Below are 13635 nucleotides of genomic sequence, written 5' to 3' on the forward strand. Positions count from 1 at the left end.
AGGAGTTAGCCACAAAATATATACAATCACTACAAAATATATACAAATTTCCCTCGGATCGGCCCCAGTCTTCCGTTGCCCACCTGGGATCCTAAAAGCTCTCGGAACCCGAGCTGTGGTGGGTCTGCTCGGATCGGAGAATTCCCAATCCCCGGAGACGAAGAAATATCTCCTCTTCCAGGTCTTCTGAGAGGAGGGGTTGCCCGAGAACAACGGCCCCGAGTAGGCCTGCAGGTTGTAGAAGCCGAGCTCGGTGTTCTTCGACCTCAGCGCGTAAGAGCAGAACAGGACATCCTTGTGTGGCACACACTTGTGCACTTTGTGCCACAAGATATGCATGGACAGGATGATCCTGTATACGTTCGGGTTCAGCTGGTGTGGCGCCGCGCCGATCGTCGCGAGCCAGTCCTGCAGGAAGGGATGCAAGGGAAGCCGGACCCCATTCTCAAACATCTCGGGGTACATTGTCACCCATCCAATCGGGGGTCGGCTCGGCTTCTCCTCCTCGGTCGGCAGCCTCATCAGCACGGAGTCGGGGACTGAGTATCTATTCCTCAAGTCCCTGAGATGATACTCGGTCATCTCATTGGGGATCTGATCCGCCTTCCACGCCAGCTCCTCGTAGAAGTCCGGGTCGATCGGACTCCCCGTCACCCCCTGAGCCGTGGTCGACGCCTCGTGCCCCCTATCCCTTTCATCCGAGCCTGAAGTGAGTCTGCTCGGGATAGTGGCGATCGGCTCGACGTCGAGAGGCTCTTCGTCACCTCCTTCGGCCGTGCCTTGTTCCCAGTCGGAACTCAGTATCTCGGGGTTGTCCTGATCCCCTCGGGCTCGGCGTTCTCCGCCTGGATTGCGATTAAATGCCGAGCCGGCCTCGTCCAACTCTTCGGACAATCCGTCCCAACTCGCCTCACCCGCAGGTGGGCTTCGGCTCGGCTCGGCCTCACCCGCAGACGGGCTTCGGCTCACCTCGGCCCCACTGTCTCCCTCGAAGGCTTCCCCCGATCCGAGCCGACCACTCGAATCAGTCTCTGACATTACTAACAGTTTTTCTACTTTCTCTCTCTCACTTTATGGATCAAAAAGTTCTTTTTCTCAAGAACACCAAGAACACACCCAGAAAAAACCGAAAAACACAAAAACTCAAGAATGGACAGAATCACTTACTGGTTTTTGTCCGGCCAATCCCTCCACCCCTCACACACTCGGAATGGCTTCGTCTATGATTACGCTTGCCCGAAACCGTGACCGAACTGCTGCACTAACGACGGAGGTAGGAGGAAATTCACGGCGGAGGAGGGAAGAGTTTGCAGAGAGAGAGTGGGAGTTTCTGAAAAAGTTGGAAAGTGAGAGGGAAGAGAGAGAAAGGCATGATTTATACCCCCATGCAAACCGATCTCAGCCCTTCATTTCTGGCGCTTCATATGCCAGATCTTGACACCTGTCAAGCATTCAAAAAATACCCATAACGAGGTGACCCTTACGTTCCCCCATGCAGAAATCAAACGTCTCTTCACCTGTCCCTGAGATATTTTGACTAATCACAAGTCGTCTTGTGTTCGGATCTTCGGGAACCTGGGCTCGTAGGGTTCGGCTCGGATCAAGCAACATACTACCTTTGGGATTGTCCTTACACTTCAACTTCCAATCCACCACTGCTCGCTCGGATCGGAAGTTGGGGGACTCCTGTTTGTGGGAAAATCCACATCAATCCGAACAGCCAATCACAGCTCGACACGTGGCTGGTCAACATCCACCTCGGAGTTTGACTCTCAGTGGTCAAAACTTTGACCCCCACGTCATCACCACTCGGCATCGCCTCTGCCAGCTCAGACCGGATCTCCACGCCGGCCCTCCATGTTCGGTCCGAGCCGAACCGATGATCTTCCATGGGATCGAGTGTCCATCTTCCCACGATCATCCCGGTCCGGCTCGGCTCGGCACAGGAGATGGCCTCTTTTCGGGTTCTGGCATCGACCAGTTAGAGCTCGGAAAGACCCCCAGTCTATGGGACCGGCTCGGCCTGGAATCCCATGCCCGATCCGACCACACATGGACTTCGTGTCTTCACATGAAAACATGTGTTCGTATCGGCTCGGCTCGGCTCTCCGCCGCCATTCCCAGGAAGATCACGATGGGACGAACCGCCACACTTGAATGCACCTGACACAATCTTCTGACAGACAGAATATCAGGCTTGCATTCATGACTGCTGGACAGTTTGCTTGGACCTTCCAACCTTGCATTTAATGGAGCATTCAATGCAGCATTCAATGCTGAGGAAGCAAGCAGCTGAGCATGCAACTAGGTCTGACCAGGTGCGTGGGTCTCTGGCAACCATTCATTCACATGCAGGTAACTTATTCATTAAGTTTTCCTTTGCCTATATAAGGCACCACATATGCACAAAATGAAGCATCTAGCAATCTATCAATACACACGCTAAACACTTTGCATTTCCATCCAAAAAAGAGCCTACCCAACTTGCTGAGAATAACCCAGAACATTTGCCTTGTTCTTCCCATTCTCCCAAGTTCTTCCTTTGTTCTTCCTCATCCACCATCAAACACCACCACTGATTTCATCATCGGAGTGTGTTTGGCTGGTACCACACCGGTCCATCTCCTTTGATCTTGTTTTTGTCTACAGGAAGGTCTCAACCAGCATCCACTTCATCATCCAGCGAAGCACTTGATCAGCCAGATCAGCATATCTAAGTTGTTGCATCTACCTTACGAGAATTTGCATCAACACTTTTCATCTGATTTTTAAGTTTTTTTAATATTATTTTATCAATTGATTTTTCAAATTTACCCTTAATGCCTTTTACCCATGGAAATTTGTAGGAAATTTGTAGAGTGTGAACATTACCTCCCTAATTTAATCCCTTATTCTTTTTTTTTTTTTGTGTGTGTGTGTGTGAAAGGAATCCCTTATTTTCTTAGTTGAAAGTTCCAGTGCCTTTTAATCTTCTTTTGTTGAAGTAAATTATGAGTTCAAATCTCACGTACAGTTGATTAATAATAATAAAATAAAGTCTAGTGCCTCCATTTTGCGCTCATGATGACAATTATCCCAATTTTATAAATCTCAATTAATATATAACAGACTTAGCAGTATTTTATATATTGAATTTTAGGCCCATTCTAGATTTTGTTTATTAACAACAAAAAAGAAACCGACATGTCACCTGCTATATCAATTGGTAACAAAAAATTTGTTATAATAGTTAGTGTGTCTAGTACTACTAGCACTGTTATAACTTATAAGTATAGGGCGTGCCATAGCAAGTAATTATGCATTCAACTTGATTTAATCGAACTCAATTTGTTTATTTAATAGTTATTGAAAGCTTATCCAAAAGCAATTTGAAAAGAGAATTTATAAATGTGCATCTCATATTCTCACTACGCATCCTAATCTCATAACTTCCAACTTTACCCCTAAGATAAAGGAAAATTTATAAAAATAAAAAACCCAGCCTCAAGTCATCCACTCTCTTAACATCCAACGATAGGAGCGTTAGGCTAGACTTGTAAATGGCCTAAATATATAGCCCACCACTTTACCTATAGAGAATGACTTGCCTATCAACAAGATAAGAGAGGTGGCATCCCTCCCTCTCATCTATGTTTCTCTCCCTCTCTCACTTTCTCATCTTTCTCTTTCTCTCATTTTTGTCTCCGTCTCTCTCTTGAGAGGGATGCCACGTCCCCTATCACGGGGGACATGAATTAAAAAATATCAAATAACTATGGGTCTTTTCTTTGGCCAACATTCCATACAAAATAAATATCAAATAACTACAAATGAATAAATAATGGGAATTGAAAAGTTTTGTATCGCTGCAATTAATAATGAATATGCTGCGTAAGAGTGTAAAACCTATCTGGATCGTTGATCATGAGCTTTGGGCGTCTGACCACGATTGTACAAGAATTGGAAACTAGATCTTTGGGCTCAATTTATCATTTTTCAAGGTTTTACTATTAATTTGTTGGGCCTTGACTGAACCAAGGTATCATATTGGGCTAGCCAAGGTTTATAAATAAGTCCAGTTTTTGGCCTTCAGAGTTGACTCAGTCGAGTCGTGTACGTTTGATTTTCCTATGATGAATATTGCATGTCCTGGACTGGACCAAGCATTATGATTTTTGAGTTGTCTATTCATGATATAGTTATATACTTATATGGCAAATTAGAATATTAGCAAGCTGAGAAATATTTTCCATACAATTATTTGTATATTGATGGGATTATCTTTTCCCAACTAAAGTATACTCAAATATAAATTATAGAAAAAAAATTAATATCATTTTGCTCTCCAGACTATTAAAATTGTATCAATTTACTCCCCAGACTTCTAATTTGGAAAATTAAGGACTCTGACTTTTTCAATTTTGCCAATTAAGATTCTTCCGTCAATTTACACATTTTTTATCTAAATATTTGAGGGCAAAATCGTCTCTTTCATTTAGATCTTATCATTTTTTCCTCATGCATCATTTTTCCTCTTTTATTTATCGCTATATTCTGGTTGATCATCTCGACATTTTAGATGAAAAATGTATAAATTGACGGAATAACTTTAATTGGCAAAATTGAAAAAGTCAGGGTCCTTAATTTTTCAAATTAGAATTGTGGGGAGTAAACTGATACATGTGTAATAGTCTGAGGAGCAAAATGACATTAATCCCTTATAGAAAATTATGATTAAATACCAAATATCAATAGTTTTTCAGCAAAACAGTAAGACACAGTTTTTTTTTGTTTAGATACTAACCTAAAACAAGACATTTTGGATTAGGTCACAAATTGGTTTGCTATACAGTTGTGACTATTATAACTGTTTCAAATTTATACAAATTTCAATTTTTTATAAGAGTTTAATGCTTTTAATTTAGGTTTGGGGGATGAAATCTTATAACCTATAAATTAAACATTAAAGTTTAAGTCTTATAAATATTGAAAAAATAACAAATCAATAAAAAAGTTATAACTGAAATTGGTATCTAAACTGAAATTTAGTATTTAAAGTAAAATGACAAAAACATTTTGGTAGTTATAATGAAAAAACATTGTAATTTGATACCAAAAGTCAACGAACCTTATAAATTATCATTAAACATGACCATATATTATACAATGACTAAAATATGATTAAAATGACATCACTAATCGACATTTTTATAAATAGCTCTACAACAACGAATTTTTCTTTTTGAATTAAAAGGCTGTTGTCTATTGAGATAAAAAGTTGTGTACTATAGAAGATTGAAAAGACCCATTAATAAAAATTTCCATGAGCATATATGCATATAGCATAGGAGTGAGCACTAGGGGATCACAGTGCGTCTTGATATGGACTCTTGGTGGAGGGGGTGGAGACCCACTGTCTATCTCTTTTTAAAATTCCAACTACTTGTGTTGTTTGTTGTCACTGCAGTAGTACCACCCATATAATGGTGTGATCAATCCTATATCTATCCCATAACAAAACAAAAAAAAGGAAAATGAAAAGGATAGGGGATTGGATTCTCTAATGATATTTTTGGGGTTGGTCTTAAGCTTATATTTAAAATTTTTATATAATTATCTTTGCAACATAAATCGTACCCTAAACTCCAAATTTAATATGCTTAACTTTTAAACCTCAAAACGGCGTTATTTTAGACATAAACACAAAATTAGCAGAGGATCATAATCATGTTTCTTCTTCTACCATACAATGACTAAAAATTTGGGTACGGTTACAAAGACGTTTAACTCATTATACTTTTTTCCTTTCACATACAAAAGCGTCAAAGTGATGTGGATCCACCATATTAAACATCCCTGTAACCATACAGTTAGCAAGACCCAACAACAAAGGCTTCAATGCAAAGAGATGGGAAAGCTACAGCTAGACCTTTTGGCTTGGTTGTGATCCTTTCAATTTCTTTCAGTGCACTTAAAACTGTTACCTTTGTTTTTTAACAATGGCTGAGCTCTCTCTGGATCACTATGACAGAACTCCATCAATGGTAGTGGTTCCTCAGCATACAAATCATGGCCACGAATCAACGGCTGCAGTGAAGTTGCAGAAAGTGTACAGGAGTTACAGAACCAGGCGCAGGCTAGCAGACTCAGCTGTAGTTGCTGAAGAGCTATGGTACGTACCCCATGAATTCACTTCTATCTAATTATGTGCAACATTTTCTCATTCTCTACTTCTGTACCTGAAAAATTACATGTATGGTTAATGTTTGGAGGTGGCAAGCTATAGACTATGCAAGGCTGAATCATAGTACAGTTTCATTCTTCGATTATCATAAATCTGAAACTGCAGCCTCCCGGTGGAGTAGGATCAGCCTAATCGCATCAAAGGCATGTTTGCTTATCTTTTATAGCACATGAACTTAATAAACTATACAAAATCTATATGCTTTAGCCTATGCCTAGAATGTTTCTAATACACACACAAATATGAAAAGACAAAAGAGGTTTCATGAATTTGATTGTTTTTGTAGCTGGGAAAAGGATTATCTAAGGATGATAAGGCACAAAAATTAGCTTTCCAACATTGGATTGAAGCGGTAAGCTTGTAATTGAGCTATACTTTAATTTTCTTGCACCTCAATTAATCTTCATCATCCTCACAATATGAATCATCATAATCACCATAATCATAATAAGAACAATCATTATCATCATCATCATGGTTGGAACAGATTGATCCAAGACATCGTTATGGCCATAACCTGAACTATTACTATGAAGAGTGGGCTAGATGTGATGCAGGACAACCATTTTTCTACTGGTAAGCATTATTCTCTTCTTTATTTACTGCATTCCCTTTGGCCATCAAATGGGCCCTCATATGCATACTGTCTCCACCATATTTCACTCAATAATCAATATGTATTAACCCAATAAGAGATGGGACACAAAATGGGTTTAACAGTACAAAAATTTCAATCTCTACTATTTGCACCAAAGTGGTACACAAAGTGGGTTTAACAGATTTTTATAGGCAAGGGTTGATATCAGAGGAAAGAAAACACTATGCATAAATCTTGGTTTTAGTGTTCACACAGCAATACTCATCAAGTTAGCAAGTAGTGCCACTTTTGACATGGGGTAAGAGTTACTGCTATGCTATGGCAAAGCTCTCTCACATGGATAAGAGTTGCTTCAAATGTTGGCAACATCATTATTCTTGTGTACATGAAATGATAGCCTTCTTATATGTACAAGTCAACCAACTTACAGAATTATGGATGGGGTGGAATTTGCAAGTTCATGTTTGTCATACCACAAATGCATGAGTCAGAAAATCAAAGAGCACCAGAAGAAAGAACATATGAACACAACTAGCTGCATATGCATTTGAACTCAAAAATTTGTAAGTGATAGGAAAAATCGGCAAATTGATCATTAAGGAATGTGCCTCTCCCAATGAAATCATCATAATGCATATAGCTTGGTTTAGTGTTGTATATGGCAACACTCATCAAATTAGCCATCAAATATACCTGTATACACATGGATGCCTCAAACGTTGTCTTTGTAAATTAATTGTGTATATACGTTTTAGTAAGATGTAAGAACATATGTCCAATGGGATATGTATCTGATAAGGATTCCAGAGTGCATTAAAAATTTGAACTCTTATCCAAAGACCTCCCAATAAATGTTAAACAGATTTCTAACAATTTCTTATTAGCTTTACATCCCATGCGAATAGTATGGATCTTTTCCACATAAATTTACTAGCTAAGATACTTGATACATCTAAACTAAGATGATTTAGAAAACAGAACTTCTACCTTTTATAGGTTGGACATTGGAGATGGCAAGGAAGTTGATTTCAAGGATTGCCCAAGATCAAGGCTGCAACAGGAATGCATAAAATATCTTGGACCGGTACCATACTCCTCCTACCCTGCATATATAGCATAAGATAAAAACAAGATCAAAATAAAATCCAATTATTACTCTGGTTAGAACACCTTAAGTAGCATTCCATTGAAGTCCATTCTTTCTATGTAGATAAAAGTAATGCATGATTACACAGATCAGCTCCTGATATCAATGATGATTAGTTCTAGAATCTATTGAAACATCACATTACATTTGTGCTTCAATTTTCAATTATTGCTCTATTATTCAAGATATGTTCTTTCCAATGTACTTTATGAAAACAAGAGAGTGACAAGTTGATTACAACCAAACTTCAGAGTGGCCTTTGAGCGCTGCATTAAAAAAATTTCCTAACTTCCTCTTTTGCTTCTTGTGATGACCTTTTGTGCAAATAAGCAAGAGAGGGAACACTTCGAATACATCATTTGTGAAGGGACAATTGTGAACAAAGGAACAGGATATCTTCTTGAAACAAACCAAGGAATGCAGGATTCTAAATGGATTTTTGTAATGAGTGCCTCTCGGAAACTTTATGCTGGTGAGGTAAGATCTGATATGGACATCAACCATTTAGCTGCAGTGTTGTCGTATTTGCAGATGATTGATGCTCTTTTTGTTCTTCTTCTTCCTTCAAGAAGAAGAAGGGGTTATTTCATCATTCCAGCTTCCTTGCGGGAGGGGTCACCCTGGCTGCTGGGAGACTGACAGCAGAACATGGAAAGCTCAAGGTATCTTAATGCATCCATCCAGCATGTTTGGTACACTATAATCCCAAATTCTTAATCCAGAAGTTTGGTACCAAAAGATAGCTAAACAAAAGTTCATGCATCTTCCTCTCTCTTGAGTGTTATTTTAGATAAAGAAAAAAGCTTATGCGTTTTCCATCTGAATTCTATATGTCCCTTTGACTTCCAGTCTGTATCAGCATACAGCGGACATTACCGTCCAACTGATGACAACCTTGGCAATTTCCTCGCCTTCCTTAAGGAAAACGGAGTTGACCTTGATGGAGTCCAGGTATAGAACTCATGTTATTCAATTTTATAAAATCTGCTACTAGGGTACCCTGCCTACAACCAAAACATGCAGTTGAAAGAATACATGGGACATGTAGCTTTTTAGAATTTTAGGAACAGGGGTTCACACCTTGACCTTTAAGAACCTTTTCTGCCACTGTTCACCTTTGAGGTTCGTTTAATAATTTGTAACATGCATATTGTATGTGTTAGCTTGATAATGCATTGTTGGCACATTCCCTAAAAACTTAAGTTTTGGGCACAATAGTTATCTAACATGGTATCAGAGCCTTGTTTGCAGGAGGTCCTAGGTTCAAATCCTTCATCCCCAATTATGTTTGTTTCTATCTGTCAATATATGTCTGCTCTCCACGTGTCGGTTGGGGCTGCACGTGAGGGAGGATGTTAGCTTGATATACATTGTTGGCGCATTCTTTGACAGCTTAAGCTATTCAACAGACATTTGCCTGATATTGTGTTTGTAGTCTGGCCTTGTCTGAGCTATCCCCATATGTATTCAGGTACTATCTCCCATGGAAGATAATGAGAACTATGAGTTAAGCAAATCAGCTCGAGCAAGAAGAACACTAGGACAAACAAAAGATGAACCCGATGAACTTCATGTTTTCCGGGTGAAAGAAGGAAACCAACAGTCTGAATCATGTACATTGCCACAAACAAAAACAAACAGTTACCAAAGAACAGTATCTAGAAATCTCCTCAACCTCCAAACAAGTGTGCCGAAGAAAGATATATTGCAAAGGATCAAGTCCAAGAAGGAAGCAAGTTCACCCCAAATAGGTGACCAACTATCTCTGAAATGGTCAACAGGAGCAGGCCCGAGAATTGGGTCTGTTGCAGACTACCCTTTGAAATTAAGGTTACAAGCACTGGAATTTGTAAACCTCTCACCCGGGGTTCCCTTTACAGCACCGACATCTGAACCTCCATCACATCCCATGTCATTTACAGCTTTGTGCAGGGTAATGTGACCAGGATTATAAGTCTGTCTCTCATACAAGTTTAAACCCAATACTGCTTCAGAATTTTTGTAACTTTTTATTTAGGAAGAATCTGCCTTTTTCAACCCCATTAAAATCCGGTATTGACATTATCAGCCTGAATTTTCATGCTTTTCACTTTATTGAATATGTAAGTGAATTCTGTCCAAAAAGAAAAAAAAATTTAAACAAATTTTCATTCAATTAGTAAAATATTATCTGAGGTAATGCTAAATCCTTTTGGGTTTTACAACTTAACAAGAGGCATTGCCACACCACCTTATCTCTTTTCATGGGTAAATTCCTTGTAAACTCATAAGATCTTCTTGTTTGTTCATTACAAGCAAAAGGACTGACCATAGAAGCTAAATGCTCTTTCATGGTCTCTGATCATGGATTTGAAGTGATACCATCGCTCCTCGATCTACAAGCCCCACAGAAAGATATTATCATATTAAGAGTCCAAGGAAAAGTCATATCATGAGGTTAGATTCCATTTCCCTGCATCATGCTATGGATTCTTAAAGCTTCCCTCCCAAACCATGTTGAGCATATCCCATTAGCATAGTATTCCAAGAAATTAAGCAAGTTCTCTGAAATCAGATTTAAAAAGTTTCCACCCACCATCCAGTTGAATTTTCCACACTCGGCACACATGTCTATGAGAACGCTCCCAACATCGACAATCACATTGAAAACAAACCCAGGATTCATGACACAGAAATGTAGCTTATGTTCAAACCATTTAGACAACAATACATCTTTCACAAGCTCAATGGCTTGTCATGAAGACCTCAATCTAGCATGTCAGTGAAGAGAGATCAGTACATTCCATAACATAGCATCATGTTCGTTTAGTTTCACAAAGGTTTCAAGATAGATTTCTAGAAGCCCACAAGTTGAGTGGAAACAACTGGATTCAGACGAATGCAAACGAATTAATCCCATTTTATGATCAATGAGTGGAGTTTCTTTCTAACTATATGCATTGCATCAGAAAATGGCGCCCCAAGCACTGTGGAGAGTGTTATTTCATTACTTTCAGGCTGAAGAATGTAACTTAAGCACAAGAACAAGCACCCAATACAGAACACAATCCCGCGTGAGCATTCAAATCTTCAATGCCTCCACATTTTGCGGATGGAATAGTTTCAATAAACTAATACAAAGTAAACACAACAAATGCTACAAATTTGTCTTGCTTTGTTTTCTCACCAGAAAAAATGAGAAGTAAGAAGGCAATCAACATTTTAAAAGTAAAGAGTCATTATATTTGAAGAAAGAGAGACGCCTATGAATAATCAACTACCATGGAAGAGAGACCTACTGCTCAAGAGAGAAGACATGGTTTTCCCGAGAAATTTTTCTGTGATTGTAGAATGTTAAGAAGTAGAAAAGAGATCGGGTTGTCGAAACGTGACTCTCCAAGAGAGGAAATCCGTTGCGTTGTCGGAGAATGGAGAGTGGAGAGCTGCGGATAGAAGATGGTTGCATCGCGGAGCAGAGCTGCGTACATTTAATATTAGGCTTATTATCAATTTTGCCCCCTGAACTATGATTCCATTCCTAATATGCCCCCTTACTTTTTAATTCTATCAATTTACCACCTAACAGTTTCAACGTTATTCTAATGTGCCCCTTCGACTCAATTCCGTCATAATTTCCGTTAGCTTTGCTGACCTGGCAGGGCATATTGGTCATTTCGACCTCTCTAAACCAATCAGCACCCTTCATTTTGCCACATAGACCCAAAAGAAGTGGAACCCACCTTTTCCACTGGGATGATTTGGACTCCAGTTCTCCAGCCATAAACAAATGAAAGAAAAAATAAAATAAAACCCTCCCCCCTACCCACGAACCCCACCTTTTCTTATTCTTCTCCTTCTTCCTTATTTCTTCTTTTTCTTCTGCAATTCCCTCCCCCCCCCCCCCACCACCCCAACCTAGCCCCTCTCGGCCCCGTCGCACCTCCCCCCAAACCCAACCTCCCAGCCCCATCACACCCCCCCTCCCACCCAACCCCGTCGCACCCACCCACCCACCCACCCAGCCCCACTGTCGCACCCACCCACCAACTCTCTTGTCCACCACCACAACTTCACCGTCACCTTCATCATCCCCTCCGACGGCCACCCACCAAAGCCCAGACATCAGTCCTCGCCGCCCTTCCCAAACAAAGAAGACAAAGCTGAATTTGCAGATCTAGAGAGGGGAAAATAGAGGGAGAGAGAGAGAGAGAGAGAGAGAGAGAGAGAGAGAGAGAGAGAGAGAGAGAGGGGAAAGAGGGGGGTCATTGGCTGGGAATGGTGGTGGGGCTGGTGCAGGTGGCTGATCGGGAGGAGAGGGTGGTGTGGGTGAGTTTCTGATCGGGGTGAGTTTCTGGGCACAGGTTGGGATGGTGGGTTTGGTTTTTTATTATTATTTTTTTTTTCTAAATATTAGAGTTTAAATTTTTTTTTTGTTTTAAATTTTAATTTTGTATTAAATTAAAGGGGTGGGTCCCAGGGAGGTCGAAATGACCAATTTACCCTGCCACATCAGCAAAATAGACGGAAGTTGAGACGGAAATTGGACGAAGGGGTACATTAGACTAACGTTGTAACTGTTAGGGGGTAAATTGATAAAATTAATAAGTCAGGGGGCACATTAGGAATGGGATCATAGTTCAGGGGGCAAAAATCATAATAAGCCTTAATATTATAATACCATTTCAAAAAGAGAGTTACTATTTGGACATCTTTGTTTTTCTTTTTGCACACTCTTATTAAAAAATAAAAAATAAAAAATAAACCTAAGTAAAAAGACCATACTGCCCCTCCCCTCTTTCTCTTTATTTCTCTTTCCCTCTATTTTTTCTCTCGTTCACACCTCTATTTTTTCTCTCGTTCACACCCCCTTCCCTCCTTCTTTTTTTTCTTCTTCTTCCCCCTACCTGAGCCAGCCACCACCTTCTTCCTTTTCTCTCTCTCTTCGCATGCACCACCACGACGGCACCACCAAACAGCCACCACCACCACCTTCTTCTTTCCTCTCTCTCTCTCTCTCTCTCTCTCTCTCTCTCTCTTTTAACTTACAAATGTGCTCATTCATTGTATTTTTTAGTTTTTAGTTACATTCTCATCCCATACAAAATAAAGACAACACAACAGTAAAAATGTGGTTCATAACTCTTTCTTTCCTCTCCCAGAGTCCTTTTTCCTTCTCTGTTCTCTCTTAGATTGCAGCACTGTCATGCTAGGATTATTTGTAAGCAAAAAAAAAAAAAAAAATTGGGCGCAGGTGGTTCGGCTGCTTGGGCGAGAGAGAGAAAGAGACTCGTGATTGTCTAGTCTTATGAGAACGCATCCAATGCAAGAGAAGAGCTTTCTGAGGACTACTCGTTCTTCAACTCTGCCATCATCCATGTCTACCAAAGACCATTCGGTGTCGAACCCGACAACCATGTCTTTGTAGTCGTGGATGTTCTGGGTTATGAGGTAGAGGCAGAGGTGGATTGACCCGTGATCGGATACAATCTCGGTGACCACAGTGGTGCCATCGCTTATAACGTTGCTGAATCTTCGTAGTTGATGTGCGCTTTTGGATTTGGAAGATGGTTCCATTGGTGGTGTACTGGTGTGTGTGTGTGTGTGTGTGTGTGTGTGTGTGTGTGTGTGTAATGTGTAGAAGAGTAGAGATTGAAGCCCTGAAAAGATGGAAGAAAAGGTGGTGGCTCG

The 13635-nt window shown here is 40.3% G+C and overlaps 1 protein-coding gene across 4 annotated transcripts; it reads left to right on the forward strand.

Moving 5' to 3' along the window:
• Positions 1-5806: 5806 nt before the first annotated feature.
• On the forward strand, positions 5807-10032 carry LOC147291296 (IQ domain-containing protein IQM3-like). 4 transcript variants are annotated; one of them, XM_086235202.1, is made up of 9 exons: positions 5807-6151; positions 6252-6366; positions 6510-6575; positions 6711-6799; positions 7818-7905; positions 8299-8440; positions 8538-8630; positions 8828-8919; positions 9440-10032. In XM_086235202.1, exons 1-9 carry the CDS (start codon positions 5979-5981, stop codon positions 9908-9910), a joined length of 1329 nt encoding a protein of 442 aa, XP_086091328.1. In that variant the 5' UTR covers positions 5807-5978; the 3' UTR covers positions 9911-10032. The 4 variants fall into 4 exon arrangements, with proteins under 4 accessions (XP_086091328.1, XP_086091329.1, XP_086091326.1 ...); XM_086235203.1 differs by having other exon boundaries at positions 8541-8630; XM_086235200.1 differs by having other exon boundaries at positions 5810-6151; positions 8299-8445; positions 8818-8919.
• Positions 10033-13635: the final 3603 nt, after the last annotated feature.

This window comes from Dryas octopetala, chromosome 3 (assembly GCF_963921425.1).
Source record: "Dryas octopetala chromosome 3, drDryOcto1.1, whole genome shotgun sequence".
Classification (NCBI taxonomy): domain Eukaryota; kingdom Viridiplantae; phylum Streptophyta; class Magnoliopsida; order Rosales; family Rosaceae; genus Dryas; species Dryas octopetala.

Bases quoted from the DNA above. Each gene is read 5' to 3' on its own strand.
- LOC147291296 (XM_086235200.1), top strand. From the start codon at position 5,979: ATGGCTGAGCTCTCTCTGGATCACTATGACAGAACTCCATCAATGGTA. The intron at 6,800-7,817 runs GTAAGCATTATT...TACCTTTTATAG, and splicing joins GGACAACCATTTTTCTACTG to GTTGGACATTGGAGATGGCA. The intron at 8,446-8,537 runs GTAAGATCTGAT...TCTTCCTTCAAG, and splicing joins GGAAACTTTATGCTGGTGAG to AAGAAGAAGGGGTTATTTCA.